This window comes from Columba livia, chromosome 3 (assembly GCF_036013475.1).
Source record: "Columba livia isolate bColLiv1 breed racing homer chromosome 3, bColLiv1.pat.W.v2, whole genome shotgun sequence".
Classification (NCBI taxonomy): Eukaryota; Metazoa; Chordata; class Aves; order Columbiformes; family Columbidae; genus Columba; species Columba livia.
In genome coordinates, this window is record NC_088604.1 from 117,183,308 (window position 1) to 117,202,238 (window position 18,931).

Consider the following 18,931-nt stretch of genomic DNA (forward strand, 5'->3'; position numbering starts at 1 on the left):
GAAACCAAGCTTAACAGTGCTGTAAAATACATTTGCCGTATTTGACTTCTTTCTAAAGTTAGAGCAGTGATTCTGCTGACCCTATTGTCAGTAACAGCTCCATTTAACTCAATATTATCTGCATGAAAATGATCACAAAGTTTTACCTGAAGCACCCACGACAAGCTGTAACTTTCACAAAGATCGATGTATTTTCGGATACTCTCAGAAATCAGAAGGCATCAGTCAGAAATCTATGAAACTATTCACTGGGTTTTCAAAAATTGTTATTTAAATAGCACTCAGAAGAAAGGAGCCATTGTCCAGCGCTGTTTCATTAACAGGCTTATGTGAGATGGGATGGTCTCTAAAAACAGTGAGCTCGGAGAAGAGAGACCTTGGAGGTCCCTTCCAGCCCTATGGCATGGGAAGACGACACTAGAGTTAAGAGAGGCTGACTGCCGTCAATGATCATCATCTTGTTAACTCGTTCTGTAACTTGAATATGTATCATTTTATGTCCCTATAATTTTTTCAGTTATGATTAATTATTGACTGGATGTTGAAGAGTCGACTCCCATCAGTACAATTAATAACACATGTCCAACTGCAAGATAATAGATCTGTGTTCTTTGTAAGTTAGAATGCATCAGATGCTTTTATTTTCCGTTATCAAGAGCTGATTGATAATCTTAAAAATTGTTTCACTTTACTTTTTGAGGGAGAAAATAATTTTATACCTCAAGGCTGTATTCTCTTCATTCACGTGAAAGACTAGAGAGATGCAAAACTTAGAGGAAAGTTCGCTCATCTCTTGGCGCCCCTTTTCCCACAGATAAAGCCTCACCCTGAAAAATGCCATCTTCCACCTTTCCGCAGGAGGCCACACCATCTGGCAAGGCCTTGGCCAAGCTGAGATTATGAACAGTAGAGTATTTGTGAGCAGAAACATGAACACGGGCTACGAAATGAAGAAGCACATGAGTTACATCTTCCTTGACAGCTGGGGCTGGAAGAATAAGGTCCACTTGGAGCGAAAGGAGTCCAGTTAACTCGGCTGGGAGCAGGAGCTGACTGCAAGAGCACAGGACTCTCGGCTGTTTCATTGAGATTTAAGTGTTACTCTGACCCATGAGCATGAATAACAAAAGTCTCATTGATTTCAATTAGAGGAAGCTTGGGTCTATTTACTGTAACCGAGGCGATTCTCAGAAAAAATAATTAATTCCTTGTCATGTCTCATGTGTATTGATTTTTGTAATTACAATGAAATTGGAGGCAAGGGTGGGGAGAAGGAAGTGCACATGTTTAATTTGACGCACAGGCTGTCAAGGACAGAGAAATTAAGATGCAATGACCATGTCCATCCTCAATGCACTCGTCTGTGCTGAGATAACAAGAGCCAGACACAGGCTGGAGTGGAGAACCTAAAATCACACGATCCTCTGATGTACAGAATTCAGGACTGTGGTGTAAAGAGCTGTGTTTTTACAGCAGCCTCCAGGGCACAGAAGAGATGCCCAAGGGGAAGCAGATAAGGACAGGACAAGCTTAACACGTATCAATGACTAAGAGAGGGAGAACAAAGAATTAGAATGAGGGAGAAAAGAAATACAAGTTGTTGCTGATAATAAAGCTGCCAGTAGATAAGGTAAGAAAAAAAAGGAGAGAAAAGAAAAAAATGATGCTGCTAGGAAAAAGCCAGTGGCAGGTGAGCATTTGAACTTCATTTCCACTGTGCTTTCACTCAAATGGCGAGTTTTTGACCTATAGTCAGTATTGGACTTCTTAATTAGGCGACAGTCTTCTTTTTCAAACATGTCTGTGGGAGTGGTTGGCTTGTTTCCATATGCACACACACAGATTTGATGATAATATTCGATTTCTAGCTTCTAGAGCATTATAGATTTGTTAGCCATAATGATATCCTCAATACTTACACGTTTTGGGCCCACTAAAGCCAGCACCTATTCTGATTTCAGCAGGACCACAAGAAGCTGACAAACTATTTCCAATCTTTTGCCCAACAGTATCAGCTCAGGAACTCCCCAACTCTTTTGTGAGAAAGCTTTTTGTTACACAATAGCCCTGCAAACGAAAGCTGCAAAACAGTCTCACATGCAAACGTTTACAAGAAATTATAACTATAAGGGAGAGGCAGAGTTTAAGGGTGCAAATCAGTTGTGAGTTAAGTACTTCTATCTCAATATATAGTATTTTAAATGAAAAGCAAGCCCTCTGCTTCCAGTACAGAGAACTAATTTGCATGTAGCTTGTGCAGTTTCTAAAAGCTGTTGTCTAAAATATCAGCACTCTAAAGGAAATTTTCCTCTGGTGACCCACACATACTGCAACAAACAAAGCTGCAAACTCATACTTAAAAAACCCAAATCAAACCAACCAACCAACCAACAAAACCCCCAAACCCAAAAGCCTCACTGGTGTGGCAGCCTATTGGCAACGCTTTGTGAAACTGTATTCTTCCCGGCTATGCCAGAGCTTGGTGCACAAAGTCACAGCACAACGAGCAGTGAATCAGTAATAAACACCTAATGACAGTGATTGATGATGGCAAATCTGTCTCCAAAGAACTATTGGTAAAAACACTAAAAATTCCTTCCCTCTTAATACATTAAACTCTTTGTTTAGGGGTTGAGTTCATACTGCCAGAAAACCATTTTAACACAGCTAGCATAAATTTTAGTGGGCGTTGGAATACTGAAGCATGAGAGACTGGCCTGTTAAAAAGCTGCCCCTAGAAAGGCTGCTGTTTGCATAAAATACATCGGTTCTTCTCAGTGGGGAATTCATTTGATCCATTTTATATCATATGGCCTGTCACTAAGGAAGCAAATATGGATATGAAATATGAACATGAAGCAAAACATAAAAAGAGACTTAATAAAATGAGTAATTATGTTTTGTCTAAATCCTCCCATGCCAGCAAGAGGCACATACCACCATAAATTCAGCCAAGTCTGCCCATTTCAGTATGTGGGAAAGGGAAAATAACCCTAAAATGCAGCCAGGCCTTATGAGGCACATTAGTGCAGAGGGTTTTCTCAGGAGAGGGTGGTTACTGCCACGCTGGGCACGTGGGCAGCGGCCAGGACAGAGTATTCTTTGAAATACAGAATTCCAGCATTTCAATTCCAGTCCTTTTAGCTCACATGCCTGAGAAGCTCAGATCCTACAACACCAAATATAAACCATAAGTATAGTCTTTACACCCAGATGCCCACGACATCAAAAATTTCCAGCTTATTTACAGACACGGTTTTAAAAAAGATGAGTAGAAAATCAGAAATGCAAACATTTTTGTTTTCCCAAGCTATTGTAAACTTCCAGCTATTCATACCGCAGGCTAATTTATTCTCTGGATATTTCACAGAAATGCCATGACAAGACTGATTAGCTGACACCCAATGCTAGAACTGAAGCTGTAATACAAGCACGGAAACATTAGGACTGTGAACACAGACAAGGAATGAAAAGTGAAGCCTGTAACACACATTTGAGCGAGTGCAGAGAAAATGAAAGCAGACATGACACAATGGGCTGTGAAGAATCATTCTCGGATATGAACTCTGCTGAAAACAAGTCTGATTATATTGTTACCCAGGTCTTCCCACAGGAAAATCGTGTACAAGTGGAGGACTCTGAACCTCCTCTACTGAAGTCAATGGCAAAACTACCACCAGCTTCACTTGGAGCAAGAGTCAGCCCGCAATCTTAAGGATGGAAAACTGAATTATGTGTAGATGCAGCGCACAAAATCAACGAGAGGAAAGCCAGCAAGCAATGTTGAATACTAAGCACTAATATTATGAAAACACTCATTGTTTCCCACAAAAATATATCCTCATCAATTAACACAAATATCTGCAGCAAGCATGCTAAAGAGATATCTCTTTTCCTTTTCAATGTAAACTGTGTTTTGGTTTTGTACTGCTAAAGCACAAAAGAGTGAAGGGCACACTCTGCTGGTCAGAAGCACCATTTACACCGAAAGCTTTTTAACAACACGAGTACTAAAAAATAAACTCCGTTATATCTCATCTGGACTTGAAGTGGTGCTCCACTTGATCTTTTTTCATCCTGAATATTAGAGACAATGGCTATGATGCTATGAATGGACTTTCACATGTTTAAACATCCTACCTGCTGTAAGAACACTTTCTTTCCTGGCAGACATTTTTTAGCAGTGTAACATTGTTCAAAAACTCGTTACCTTAGGCTTTTCATCCAGTATTTGCTGACGAATCTCCTTGTGTTTTTCTACAAGTTTCTCCTGTCTTTTACTCTGAGCATCTTCTAGCTGTAACAAAAGAACAGAGAATCTTTGTTCAGAGATTGCAGATCCTCACTTTCCCACCTCTTCCCCAACAAATATTTCATCTATCGAAATTAAAATGTTATCATCAAAACTATATATAATTCTAATATGAACCTACACGCCATTGTCACAAGCATCCCTGAGCACAACTGTTATATGTGGACAATATATCTTAGATTTCATACATGGGATTTAGAATTAGAAATGTTTAAAGGACCTAATGTAGACTTCTAATGTGATTAAAAGCATACTGCATTTAAAAAAAAAATCTTATTATTTTGCTTTAGCTTTTATTGCATGAACAGTGTGAGATGGACCCTGTTCTCAGAAGAGGAGGATTTGCATCCCAGAGTCCTAAACGAACAGGCTGATAAATTTTGGGCCTCATTTAATAAAGCTCTCAGACATCCGTCTGACTCCAAGAGCAATGAAACATACTTAATTTGTTAATTCTTTAGGTTGCTTCTTGAATCAAGGTCTCTGTGAGCAAAAATGGGCCAACTTTTGAACTGAACTATGTCTGCAATGAAATTAAGAGAAAATTCAGTAGTGGCCTATGTTTCATAGTGATTTCACACATCAAAACGCTGTGGTGCGTACTTTAGGCTCAGTGTAAACCACCTATAGCTGCAATTAAATGTTCAGTGACTTTCAGAGTTACTTACCCAGTCTTTGCATTCAGGAGACAGGGAGCCAATTAAAAAAAATGGTGCATTTTCCATGAATAAACACAGGACATTCAAAGATGACATCATGACTGTATTAAAATCTCCCCCTCTTACCTACCATTCTCCAGACACTAACAATTAATCAAGATCTGTCTAAAATTCCAGTTTTCCTTTAACTGGAATGTGAAGTCTACACGGCATCTGTTAAAAACAAACACTTGCAGAATCTTTATACTGAAGCTTAGAATGCGCAGTTGAATAAATCAGAAAGCTTATGTTCTACCCCCAAACTGAAAAATAACCACATGGCCTGACATACCCGTTTAATGTACTGCACCACCTCCTGGATATAGGATCGAATCATTTCGGTCTTCTCTCTGGGGAGAAGCAATCAACAAGTTATTGTAATCAATAAGATCACGCCAATCTATTTTAATTCCCCACATTGCCTTAAAAAATAATGTTTTAAATATATGTATCTACCTACTTAACTTTTATCCACTTCCTGAATGTGCCTTTTGCAACAGGCTGCGTCTTTATTATTTGAAGGGTTCAGACATCCCATGATCTCCCGCAACAAACCACAACAAAGCCCCACAACAGGCTTTTCCCAGCAGGTACTGCCACATCTTCAGGGCGACAGCCGTATTGCTTAAGGCCCCAGTGTCAGCCTGGGAGAGCGCACGATCATCAGTAGGTGCACACTGCCACATCGTGGCACATTATGTAGCAGAGAAACAGTTTCTGTCAGCGAGCAGATACTGCTGCTGACACCTTGGCGCCAATGGCAAAGCTCCCATAAAGAGCAGCCAGACTTGACTTTGGTCCCCAGCTTTGCGACATAAACCACATAAAGCTGAACTTGGAGGAAATACTTGAAGAGACGCTGGGAGACAGCTGTTAGGTAAAGTCAAAGGCTGAAGATGAGATCCCCCAAAGGGATAAACACACATAAACCAATGATTTGTGGAAAAGTGAGATTCAGGACAGTACTCTAACACCTCATTGCCTAAGTCAAGAACAGTGAATTGCTGTTTGGGTGGCACTAAAATCTCACGGTTTTAGGTAGTTACACAAGCCCTGGGTGCATGTAGGAATTAGAAAAATTCATTGAGAACAATTAATGCAGTGTATTATCTCTGTGTCAGATTGTTTCCCAGATTTGTGTAAAAGCTGCAAACAACCAACAGCCTGGCCTAGCCCAGATGACTCGAATGGGATTCACCAGAAGGTCTCGCTACTCTCTGTTGTACTGTGAGGGCGAGGGCGAACCGCGCCACTCGACAGAGCTAAGCTGAGTTTCCCATGTAGTCCCCATGTCACCTTTCCCAAGGGCACTGTGAAATGCCTGGCACAGAACAGCCCTTGGGAAAAAGAGAAAAAAATAAAAGGAAAACAAAAACCAATTTCTACTTGTCTGGTTTTGGCTTTTCTTGCTAGTGTCTCATTAACCTCTCAGCAAATCATTTCCTATTGCAATTGATTTTTACTGCAATAACATTTTCATCATGACTACTTTTTTCTAATATGACTTCCATGGTCTCTTACCAGCTCTAACCATATTAAGCATTTCTCCCTTTTTTTCATAATTAATTATTCTCATTTAGTTATCTTTTTTTTTCTAGGACGTTTATTAAAATCCTATAATATTGATTCTTAAATTATCTGCTGCAGTTCATGGCGTGTGCGTGACCTTCTTTCAGCATTACCAAATACACACATTCTATGCTGAGAAGCTCCAAAATCTGTATAAACTTTTTCAGATGTGGCAAACGCAACACGGTTGCATCTTTTTTACATGGTAAAGCTAAGATTTAGGGGTTTTTTCTTCCTCCTGTATTTTTAAAAGTTACTAAAATAAAGACTGGTAACAAGAATATCCTAGCAAACAGTAAAAGATTAAAATGCTCCATTTTCTTTTTGAGCTGCTTGCCAAAACAAGTGAAGGAGGACAAACAAATGTAGATACTATGCCCTTGGGAAGAATATACTCAACTCGCACAACTACAGTTTGTATTGTCTGGTGGTGCATAAATGAAATTAGTATTCCTGTCCCTGTTCAGAGAACTGTAGCCTGAGAGCTGAGCTTTCCCTTCCACCCCAAGTCAGTGCACGCTGCGTAACACTGTCACTGGAGGAGAAGCAGCAGCACAGTATCTGAGGGGAACTGGTCACAAAAGTAGAACAAACCTTCTAGTGTGTTGCTGCTATTGCTTCTGGAGAGCAGCTCTAACAGAGTTAAGAAGAAAAGATAACTCACAAATAAAAACCTAAATTAAGGTGAAATCAAACCCTGAAGAAAATGAAGCCATTAAGCCTATTTATGCTCAGAGGAACAGCGTCTGGATTAACAGCATCACGGTGATCCACTCCATCATGCCGTACATCAGCGTGTCCCCGTGTCGCTCATTGGCATGTCCCCGTGTCGCTCACTGGCATGTCCCCGTGTCGCTCCTCGGCAGCTCTGCACCTGACCCAGGCTCTCAGCTCTCGCAGAACAGAAGATTAGATTAGCCCCAGGAAATTAAATTAGTATCAGCGGAAGTAAGAAGGACTCCAGTGCTCTGCTGAGGTATTACAGTCTGACTAAAAGCTGCCTTGTATTTAGGGTTAATACCTTTCTTTGATTTTCCATTTGTGCAAAATCTTGTGTCTCCTCACAACATATAAAGATATGTATCTAAGGATATACTTACTCTTCCATTTGATTTTTATCCTTGGACTTTGCTTCTGTGATCTTCTCCTGTCTCTTCTTGTCCATTTTTTTCTTCAATTCTTTCTTTTCTCTAAAGTGCAAAAAAATAAAGGCAACTTCAAAATGTATCTAAACAAAACCCACACTAATTAGTAATCAATTATAAGGGGAATAGCACCTTACTTTTCACATGTTTCTTTCAGTTTCTTTAGCTGGCTGTTCTGACACTCCTCTGCTACATCTGTCAACTTCTGAATAAGCTACAAAAAAATCCCAAGAAACAAAAATATGTATTTTCAGCTAAACATCATACATGCATCTAAGTTTCCTCAAAAGTCTGCAGCAGACAGGAAAGTGTTACACAATTCTCTCATTAATTAGCAACAATCAAAAACCAGTAAACATTCTCATTGGTGTAAATGGATTTGTAACTTGTAGAGTCCAACGAAACTTGTGTACGTCCAACTTACAGAGAAACTGCTACTCTGTACATCAAAGCGATATAGTTTCAAAATACTAAATGTAACACCAAAATATCTTTTGCAGATTTTACCTTTGCAAGGAATTAAAATGCCGATGATAAATCCAATGGTCACAAACTAAATTTACACAATATAAATTGCAAACGCAATTCCTGTGTCACTGAATATTCCTGGTTTTCTGGGACTGCTGAAAACATTCCTCTTGCATTGAGTGTTATTACACAGAACGGCTTGGACTTCAGGCTGGTCAAGTGGATATTGAAAATTCATGCACGAAAGCTAATTGTAGATAAGCATAAGCCTACGTTTTGATCACAGAATGATGGACTCAAAAAATCTGAGTCATGGGTTTGAAATCTCCTGTGCAGCAACGGGTCCAACCTCATTCAACTTGAATCTGCTCATAGAAAATACACTTGTGGTGGTGATGCTGAAGGGAAAGGACACAAGGACAGGGTTTGTGTGCAAGTCCAATGAATGGTGAATTAAAGTGGAAAACGGGACCAATTTGGTTCGATCACCCCCCTCTGTTTTATGTTTGATTGTGTAAAATAATCCTCTGAGGACAATGAAGCAGAGCATGTATAATAATGCCTGGCTGGTCTGATCCAGCTTTTCATTCCTTAGATAAAAGAAGAAAGATACCAACAACAGGCTCTCCTCTAAAAGAAAGACATCACAATCTCTTGGCTGTAAAGCATATTTTAATCAGAATATTAACTCCTCCACAGTTTAGAGGGAAAACTGAACGTTTTGCCCTAAAGTATGAATTTATCCCGACACTACCTAACTGGACAATGCTGAAAACGCAACTTTGCTTTGAGAAATGCCATTTCCCATTTTGAAATGAAAAACGAGTTAGCTTAGAATATAAGCTCAATTATACGGGTCCAAAATGCTTTGTTTTCATAAAAATTAAAATCCCCGAGACGTAGCCAACAACCGTTGCTTGAATGCGGGCTCTCTCCCTGCAGCACAGGGAACCGCATCCACGCACCCACACTGGAGCAGCTCCTGTTGGGTAAAGCTGAAGTGATTCACGCACAACTGGTGATAACAGGGGGTTTTTCGGAACTGCAGCATTGTGCTGCGATCCACGGGAATGAACCTGTGAAAATCCACACGTATCACTCCTCCAACCTGCTCTTTCTGGATGGCACAATAGACAAATCATCCAACAGTAATGAGGCAAAACATCATATAACAGAAAAAAATTGTGAGAGCGGATTGTCTGGAGTTGAGAAACAGTTTGCACTCCCGTAACACCCTTTAAAAATGTTATTTTCTGCCTGATGTTATCCATCAGCATCAGCTGCCATCTGCCCAAGCTCCTCTATTTCAGCTCAGAGGGCCCATGATCCCGCTGTAGCTGTGAGTCAAACTCCAGCTGTAAAAACACAAGCTGGTTTGGAGTGATGGACACAAAATATTTCTTCACCATATACAGATTATGTCCTGCATCCCCTTAAAGCATTCATCTGCAACAGGGACACTGTTTGGCACAACTCTGTGCCCTGGGGAATGTTTGAATCTATTTTCATTCCTTTATTTTCACGGTGTTTCAATTTATTTTCCAGCTAATCCTGCCTCCTTGAGTGCTGCAGGTTTAAAAAAGCGGCAGAACAAAATGGGAACATAATCCAAAAGCTTCAGTTAACTGAGACTTACTTAACTAGAGGTAAGGACTTTCTGCGTTAGCGGTAGTAACAACCCCATTGCCTTTCTGCCTTTCATCCAAAGCCTTCCGATTGTTACGCGAGTTAGTGACAAAGTGACACAACAACCGCTCGAAGTTGCAGCAGACCACAGGGAAATCAAGCTCCAAAATGGTCCCCACGTAAGAGGAAGCCCCACTTAATATAATGTCACGCTGCTTTCATTACTCACCCTGAGCTCGCTAAAGAAAAGCAGACAGCATAACAAACGTACCAGCTTAATGTGCTCTCGTTTCTGGTACTTTTCACTGTAATATTGCTCCTGTCGGAGATTTAGCAGCTGCTGTTGTTGCTTCTCCTTCAGCTCAACGAGCTTCTGGGTCATTTCAGAGTCGAGCGCAGCTAATTCCTGTTCGATAGTCGAAGAACCGTGGTCTGGGCTGCCCGTTTCAGATCTGCAAAGACACACACACACACCACCAAGGTCTAAGTCATGAGGCATGTACACTGTGTCCCATATTTATACCTCATTTTTAAGGCGACTGGTTATATGTGGCCCATTAACAAGCTTCTCAGCACCACATATAGGGCCGGAAGACGATTTAGCTCTAGTAAGTCAAATAATTTCACCTTTTAGGAAAAAAATAGTGCTATCATTTTATTAATGGGATGGCTATCACTTCTAAACCTCATTTTACTAACCCATCATGGTGTTGTGAACTGGACTTAGTATAAATGAGCTATAAATGCAGCTGCCAACATTTCCCATAAACAGATGCCCATGGAACGTGTTATTTACTTCCAGACTTGAACTTCAAAGCTGCACAGTCCTCAGCAGAAATGGTGAGTGCTGAGTATTTTGAAACCTGAGTCATCCTTGCATAAAATTTAAGAACATAACTTTACATCTGCATTTATAAAATGCTTAAAATGGTAGGAACATCCTTTTATTTGGTACTATCTCCCCCCTTCAGGAAATGCCACGCATAGCACAGCCAGAGGAAAGTGCTCTGTGGACTGCTGACTTCAGGAGGAAAGTTAATACCCCAGTGGGGGATAAATTTCAGAAGGCAGCACATAGGAGCAAAGGAAAAATATAATGAAGAAGCTTAAAAGCAACACTGAGGAAACATTTTGGACTTTTTTTCTTTCTTTAGATGGAAGGATAGATGTAATTGTGGAAGGAGACATGACATGACAACACTAAAGTGCTCAAGAAAAAAATAAGTGGCAAAAGCAGCATCATTCTCAGGCCAGCAATAAACTAAACCTAAAAGAAAAACATTTAAATATATATATAGATATATATACATTGTGTCCCTGCTCTGCTGCTGCATTTACTGCTGTACTTGGGTGTTAAAAGAGTTGCCTGGGAAACCTCAGGAACCACGCATGAGATGGACAAAGCAGCAAAACCTTGAACACAAAGGGGGGACACTGTGAGGAAAACAAGTTTGCTACTCAGAAATGTGCAGAGACGACAGTGCAGAGAACTTGCTACGCTGGCTGCCTCTCTTCCCTCTCCCAGGTTCAAGGTGGCGCCTGCTGTCAATTAGAGTTACTGCCACCGAAATAACGTGAAGCTGCTTTCGTCTGTCTGAAGACACAAACCCACGGTAGCCACTTTTTATTCCTTGTACTTTTCTTGTATTTGAATATTCTGCTAATAGGCTAAGCGGTGTCAGTGTGATAGGTGAGGATAATTTAAATACAGAGCCAGAAGAAAGCATTAACGAATATAACAGTCAGCATTTGCGCCATTAAAGATATGTTTTAAAGCTGATGTTTCTCCTGTATTTTTGGGAAAAAGAAATCAGGCCTAAACACTGGCTAAAATACTGTATTTTAAAGGACATGATAATTAAAGAAACTTCAGAACACCACCAGCAAAACACTTGTATATGTGTGTAAATAAATACTTCAGACTCCCTATAGGCAATGGCTTTACTAAATCTTGGCCCAATTTTAGACAAGGCCATGAAACATGGATTGTTCCTGACCAGAGATGACACACTTGCGTGGCAATCTGATACAGGGACTCCTGATGAAGTAGTGATTTATACTTTGCAGTTACAAGCAAATAGCTTCAGTCATAATTTAAAATAATTAAAATTGTCTTTTTCCTTGGGATATACTATTTTGTTAGAACTCTGCTGCTTGAGATAATATGTACTTGCAAGTATGAAAATCCCTAAAAATATATTCCTGCCTTTTTAAAATGCAACCTCATATTTTTTTAACCTTCAGATTTCTCTGTGTCTGCACGTAAAACTTCCCATCTCTGAAATCACTGCGACAGCTCCACATCACAGACTGCAGGGTTTTATTGCCTGGTATCATGAATGATTTATAGTCAGATAATAACAAAAGAAATCATTTTTACTCAAAGATAAATTAGTAATTTTATTTATTCAGTTTGTTGTTCTGCTTTAATTTGAATAGAATATGCTAAAGAACAGAAACATGACACTTTTGTCTGCCAATATGTGTCACACATTGATGTTGAAAAACACAGTGGATAAAATAACACTGTACAGCGGACACACACTCATTAAGGGAGTTTGTTAAACTCAAGTGTGGAACCTGGAAGCCTAAAAACTGGTGACAGTTAAGGCCAGCTGAACATAGATATATTATGAGTGTTAAGCTCTTATTAAGCCCAATGACATTCTGTCATCAGGTGACATGAATGAATAAGCTCCTTCCTAGGGACAAGTTATGGCCTGAATCCCAGTCACTTACAAGAAGATATTCTATCAACAAGGTTAGCAGCCACAACGTGCCTTCAGCCTTTTTCTCTGATCATCTCCTACAAAAAGTATCACGTAATTATTTTTGTATGTTCATTCAATGTCTTCACATCAAAACCTGCAGCCATATGGATTTTATGTAATGGTTAAAGGACTTTTGAGCTTATCTAATTACTGTAAAAAATAAATTATGTTAAAATGAAAACGCTGCACTAGTGGGAGAAATAAAAATTTAGGAGGGTACCTCTACCTGACTATAATTAAATTTTAACAGTATCAGACACTGATTGTACCTAAGTGTGTACATGTTTTGCTAGGAGTTAAGAATTTATCTTTAATAACATATAGTTCTTATTATATGAATGAGACAATAATTATGGAAAGATTAATGAGTCATAACAGTCTTTGCATTTCAAACTAACAACTCTCATTTTTTCTTAGTACCTAACTAAATAATATAAAAATCGTATCAGCACGCACAAAGAGATAGGGCATGCAAGACTTAGAAAGAGACATAGCACAGAAGGGGTTTGCATGCAGAGGCAAAGCCAAGCAGTCATTATGAGATCCCCAAGTGGTCTGGATCAATCATCATTTAAACAGTAGTTAGACATTAATAACTTCCAGGTGTTTCTTTTACCTAATTATACATCTGATGCTTTCTACTCTAGCATAAGTTTTTTCCAGGGGTCTCACTGGAAGACAATGAAAATTTAGCACAAAAGACGACTAAGTTTTGTTCCTGTTTTGACGCCTGGGTCTCTCTCACCACCAGCACACGTAAGTTGTAGTATGAAGTGTTGAGCAGAATTTCCACAGAACTGATACTCCTCCTCTAATATCACCTCCATATTAACTGTCAACTCTAAAAGACAACTTGAGTAAAGATCTCCAACACCAAGAACAGGAAAGCTATGTTCAACATACCTTTTCTTACTGTCTCTTTTTGCTGTTTTTTCTAAGACTGCTCTTCGTCGCAGGTAGTCGTTTTGGATTTCATTATACTTTGCAGTGTGCTCTTTGATAAGGTCAGTGGTTTTCTTGTGGTGCCTCTTCACAAGGTCCTTCATTTCCTTGTAGTGTTTCTTCTGTAGCTTAACAAAAGACTTCTGTTGCTTTAGCTCCTCAATCGTCTGTGCTTCCACTTCTACAACGGTAATAACAAAAGCCACTTCCATTTTCTAATAACACATCATTTCAGAGAACCCAGAAATTGCCATCAGCAGGAATGAAACCAGGGATGCTTGTTTACTGCTTGTAAGTGAAATGTGCTACCTCAAACTGAGCTGACTTATCTGGAAAGAAGCTCATCAGACTGAAAATGCTGCGGCCAATTTGATGTAAGAGTTAGAAGTGAGATGAAGATTTTAAACGCTAAGATGTGTAGCAAAATATGAATACGAGGCAATCAACATGCAGAATTTTGTGTGTCTTATCTGTTTTGCACACCTAAACGCAGGTCTACAGACATGGAGGGGGTTCTAACATAGGAGAATGACTATAAAATAAACCAAGTTATGAGATTTGCAATCTAACTCCAAGCTGGAGGACACGACTCCCGACAGCAGGGCACTATCTGACAGACCAGTTTGCTTCGTGTAATGGTAATTTCAGTTTTGTAGGAGCAACGGGAGTACTGCAAGGCTAATGGAGCTAAAATGGTTTCACTACTATTCACAGTACTGAGAGCAAATTTAGCTTCTGTTCTCATAACAATGCTGGCCTTTTGTCTCCATCAGATGGTAATGTGGAGCTTGTGAAACTATAAAAATGGGATATTTTAAAAAATTTCCCAGTTGGCACCCAATCCTGATCTCATTAAACATGTGCTCAAACATTTAATAACTTCAAAGCTGAGGAAGAAAACATGGTATGTACATTTTCTATGAGTTACTGCAGTCCTAATCACTCCAAGAAATGTCTAAGCCAGATGGCCTATTTCATTAAAAATATGCTTCTCTTGGCAAGAAACTGTATCATTCATGCAGCATAAACTGTATATTTATTACCTGTGAGGACACTCTGAATTAGATCTTCTGTCTTTGCAGGTGCTTTCACCGAACCTAGAGGTAAAAGAGATGACTGATTCTAATTCTTTTAAAGCAACAGCCATTATTGTTCTGCTTCACTGCATATTAAAATATGGCAGGTGACACAGGACATATGCTCACACGGGCATTTATTAATCATCTGAGGAAAACACGTCGCTTGAACAGAACACGGAAAACACCGATCCTGCGAACGAACACGAAAAGGTAACCTTCCAAAAACCCACCTGAGCCTTCTTGTTTTACTTATAAGGAGGATGATATTGAACTCACTGATATCACTCATGCAAGTCCTTAAAGTGGTATTAGGCTGACAGTTAGTACAACTGCCCTAGACTATGATATCAGTGCAAAATTTCTGTATACAAGATGAATCCAGCTCATTGGAAGTCAGTTAGATCAAGCCTATGAAGATTAAGCCTATGAACACTACAGTCGTAACATTATAATGTGGTTTAACAAGCATTTGTTATAGTAGAATCCCTAACATTCTGTGATTCTGTGATATGTCAATAGGAAGTATCTAAGACTGTATTTTGTGTATGGAATAAGATGTAACCACATGCATAAATCAGGCATCTTTGTAAAAACAATTTAAAGAGATTCCTGCACTTGCAACAACATCAAAAACCAACCCCGCTAATTTTCTTACTTGTAATGAACTTCAGTTCCACCACAAAAGCAACGTTTAAACAGAGGGTATTTGTATATTTGAAGAAGACTGGCCCTAACAGCATACTAAAGTGGTGGGACAATTTCTACCTGTTTTATAACAAAAAAAAACCTTGATACAAAGCAGATGAAAAAATATTATCTAGATGAGAGGGGGTTTTTTTGTTTGTTTAATTATTTTTTACCTGGTGCTGGTTGGCTATGGACAACCTGAGTTGCTGGTTTCGGTGTAGGGGAGGCAGTGTAATTTACTCCATTTTCTGCTGGTGTTGGCCTAGGTTCATTGTTTGCTTCAGATGGTGAATCTCCATGGTCAATCTGAAAATACATCGTGATTTACATTACTCTTCCCAACTAAAAGACTTCAAATTTATTTGCAGGTCTAGTTTAGCCTCCTTTTTAAAATGTAACATTCTGTAAATGTTATATATAAGTCATTCTAACAGAAAACAGCAAAAAAAGGTATCCTTAAGAGGCACATTAATGCAGGCGGTTAATTTTTGCAGAGTAAAATTCAAAAAGAAATAGAGCATGTATTATTTTGAAAAAGTATTTTTATTTTAAGTGGATATAACTCATCAGGGACAGTTTTCAGTACAGTATGTATTAGCTGCACCAGATGTGTAATCTCTATTTTATTGAAAAGCATTGTTCTCTGCCATAAAACCTTTCTAGAAATAATGTAGAATCTGGCATGAAAATGCTACTCAAATCCCTGCTGTGAATGAAATGTGTATACAAAATTACTTTTCAATTTCATAGATACACACAGCGCTACCATTATTCACCGTTCTTACAGAACGGAGGAATATTTCTGATTCCCAAGATCTTACATTCTTCTAAGTACACTCCAAGGATAATATGTAAACAGTACCTCCATCCTGCTGCATAAATACATCTCTGGTATCCAAATATTTAAGCATTTTCCACGATCTTTTCTTTCTCTCCAGTTTCCTACAGGCTCAGGCTTACAGCGTACCTTGTACTATGCACTGAATACCATCATTTCCCTTGTGACCATCAGGTTTTAAGCAAGCACTCAGCAAAAAGAAGGTCATTCAATGCAAGTTTTATTTCCAAATGGCCATGCCCCCCTCCCCGCTGTCCCAGCGAGTGGCCAGTTGCCATGGTGTCCAAGGGTAGTTTTGGATTTGTTCCTTCAGTTGCTTTCATTTCACTCTTTGATGGTAATCACATTACATACAGATGCAGGATACCACACTTGGAGTTGTTTTTTTTCCCCTTGATTACTCCACACTTGCAAAATATCAGCCTGCACTACATCAACAGAGGCAAAATACATTTTGATCTGTGTTTGTGCTGCTCCTGCTGCCGGTTTCCTTCATCTTGGCCCTGATAACATGCTATATATTGCAAAAGGATTTCTGTCTCAACAGCCTATTTCTACTAAAATTATAGGAGAGAGACACTGCAGTGAGAAACAGGATGCAACTGCAAAACAATGCCAATGACTCCAATTTATATCAAGCAGGAATGATTGCAATAAAAGAAGGAAAACCACGACCTAGCCAACTTTTATGGCAAAATCTGTAGCTGTGACAAACACACACAGACATGGTTACCCCCTCAATTCTCCTTAAAATATACTCCCTACAGGATGCAATTCATTAGTTTAATAAAAGCCATGTGTGCTATATGAGTCATCAACATTTAATACAAATAAAGCTTGAATTCCTAACTTCTGTAAAGTTTGTGCCCCAAAAGTCAGTGCATGGGAAAATGGGTATTAACTTATTTTTTGGGGACTGGGTTTGTATGTGCTGCAAAATGCTGCATCACTTGTGAAACTATTAATACAGCCTGTCAGTTCTGTACATAAAACATGTGTTTTCAGAAACTAAAGCAGAAATGTGAGACAGGATCAGGAAGTGAATACAGAGTAATTTTCACTACATCAAACAATCTAATCTCATTAAAAAGTACTTGCTCTTCTCATAATTCATCACACAGAATGCTAAAGTAAACATGATTTTTCCTTAGTGGAGAGTATTTTAGGCTCTTTTAAAAACATGATGTAATCCAGCTTTATAATTTATAGTTTTAATATTCACAGAAAGTTTTATATTCCACATGTTGCCATGTCTTTTCAAAGACAGTGCATTTAGCAAATAAGTAGAAAGGTACATATCCATATGGGTACATATCTGTAAGGTCTTATTTTTATTTCTCCAGAGAAAAGGAGCTGCAGTGTGTTGGGACTGGGAGATCTCTGCTGTGCTGCACTGTCAGACTAGGTGGGCAGTTCTTAAGTGTTTGCTTCTATCCTCCTTGGCAAAGTATAAGCAAACGTGAGCATGGTCTCCCTATAGCAAGTGTCAGATCAATTTCATTTCTGTTACTACAACTTGGTGTGATCATTATGATTTGCAAAACTATGCCTGAATTTGGTACAGCCAAAACGCACTTCACTTCGGCTGGCATTTCCTACACGCTGCTGTTCCTGGGACTATGGAGGTGAAAACGTACAAACTAGTGATGTCAATCTACTTTAGGCTGAGTTTAATTCATCCCAAGAAACTCTCTGCAAATTCCTATGGCTTATTCTTCCTGTCTGTAAAGGACACCAGGCAGGGGAAGAGAAGGCAGCATTCCCTACCTGTATGCTCATGAAGATTTACTGTGAATTCAGATAAGTACAGTTAAAGGCCAGGCTGGAAAGCAAGAACTGACCAGAAAGCTAGAGGCAGGAATTCACATTACACTCATGATGGGAACATTGCAAATAAATAGAAAAGATGCTGTAGATTTTTTCAGTTCTTCAGCATTATCTGTTTATGTTATTGCACTGACAATTAACAGGCAAGGTAATCTGAAGCCTAAAGAAAGGCTATGTGTTTTGTTCAAATTGATTCACTATTAGGTAGCTCATCTGACTACTGTTTCACAAGAAGCCTGAGGAACTTCTTACAGAGCTGCAGTTTAAATTTCTACACAGCAAAGAAAAAACCTCCCAGTTTTCCTGTGACAGCTGCAAGAACCCAGCTCAGATAGATAAATGTGTGTGAGGGGAGGGAGAGAGGTGTGGAGAGGTGAAATGTGTGCTAGGAGACAGCACAGCTTTGCACACAACATCTAGAGCATGTAAATTTGAAACTGTACATAGGAAAATTTAATCCAGGTGCACTTACGTGTACAGTTCTGGCAAACATAGTTGGGTTTATTTAGCTACGTTGCCAGTGAACGTACCTGCAATTATTAGCTGACGTGATTCTTCTGGGCCAATGTAAGTGAACAAAACAGCTCGGCTGACTGATGAAGAAAATGTTATCATCGTGTAACATGATCAGGCAATTCAAGATTCTCAAGTACAGCCCAGCTGCCAAATATCTTACCCAGAATGGGTGTTTATAAACAGAAGTTAACAATGGTATATTAAGATTGTCACTTAAAGTGGCCGTTTTATATCTGTCCCTTGCTACTGCAGCTGACTGGTTATACAGGTTGAGCAAACACACCACTACAATAATTACAGTTTTCTTTTAAAAAATATTTCTTTGCTACTCCAAAAACAAGCTCCTTTATCCTATGAGCTTTCAAGCTCCTTGACATGTGGGTAGCACTACAATTCATCTTTCCTTCTTCCCATTTGCTTTAGAAGACACTTTGTGACAGAATTTCTCTAACT

General features: G+C 39.2%; 1 protein-coding gene across 3 annotated transcripts in view; it reads right to left on the reverse strand.

Moving 5' to 3' along the window:
• Window positions 1–18,931, reverse strand: part of PLCB1 (phospholipase C beta 1) — a 405,394-nt gene that overhangs the window by 54,937 nt on the left and 331,526 nt on the right. For all 3 annotated transcript variants that reach the window (XM_021282907.2, XM_065059870.1, XM_065059871.1), the window contains exons 24-31: window positions 15,471–15,603; window positions 14,575–14,628; window positions 13,493–13,712; window positions 10,090–10,270; window positions 7,862–7,938; window positions 7,680–7,769; window positions 5,303–5,360; window positions 4,211–4,297 (exon numbers count right to left, since the gene is read on the reverse strand). In XM_021282907.2, the coding sequence (XP_021138582.1) occupies window positions 4,211–4,297; window positions 5,303–5,360; window positions 7,680–7,769; window positions 7,862–7,938; window positions 10,090–10,270; window positions 13,493–13,712; window positions 14,575–14,628; window positions 15,471–15,603 (900 nt within the window). The remainder of the gene's footprint in view (window positions 1–4,210; window positions 4,298–5,302; window positions 5,361–7,679; window positions 7,770–7,861; window positions 7,939–10,089; window positions 10,271–13,492; window positions 13,713–14,574; window positions 14,629–15,470; window positions 15,604–18,931) is intronic.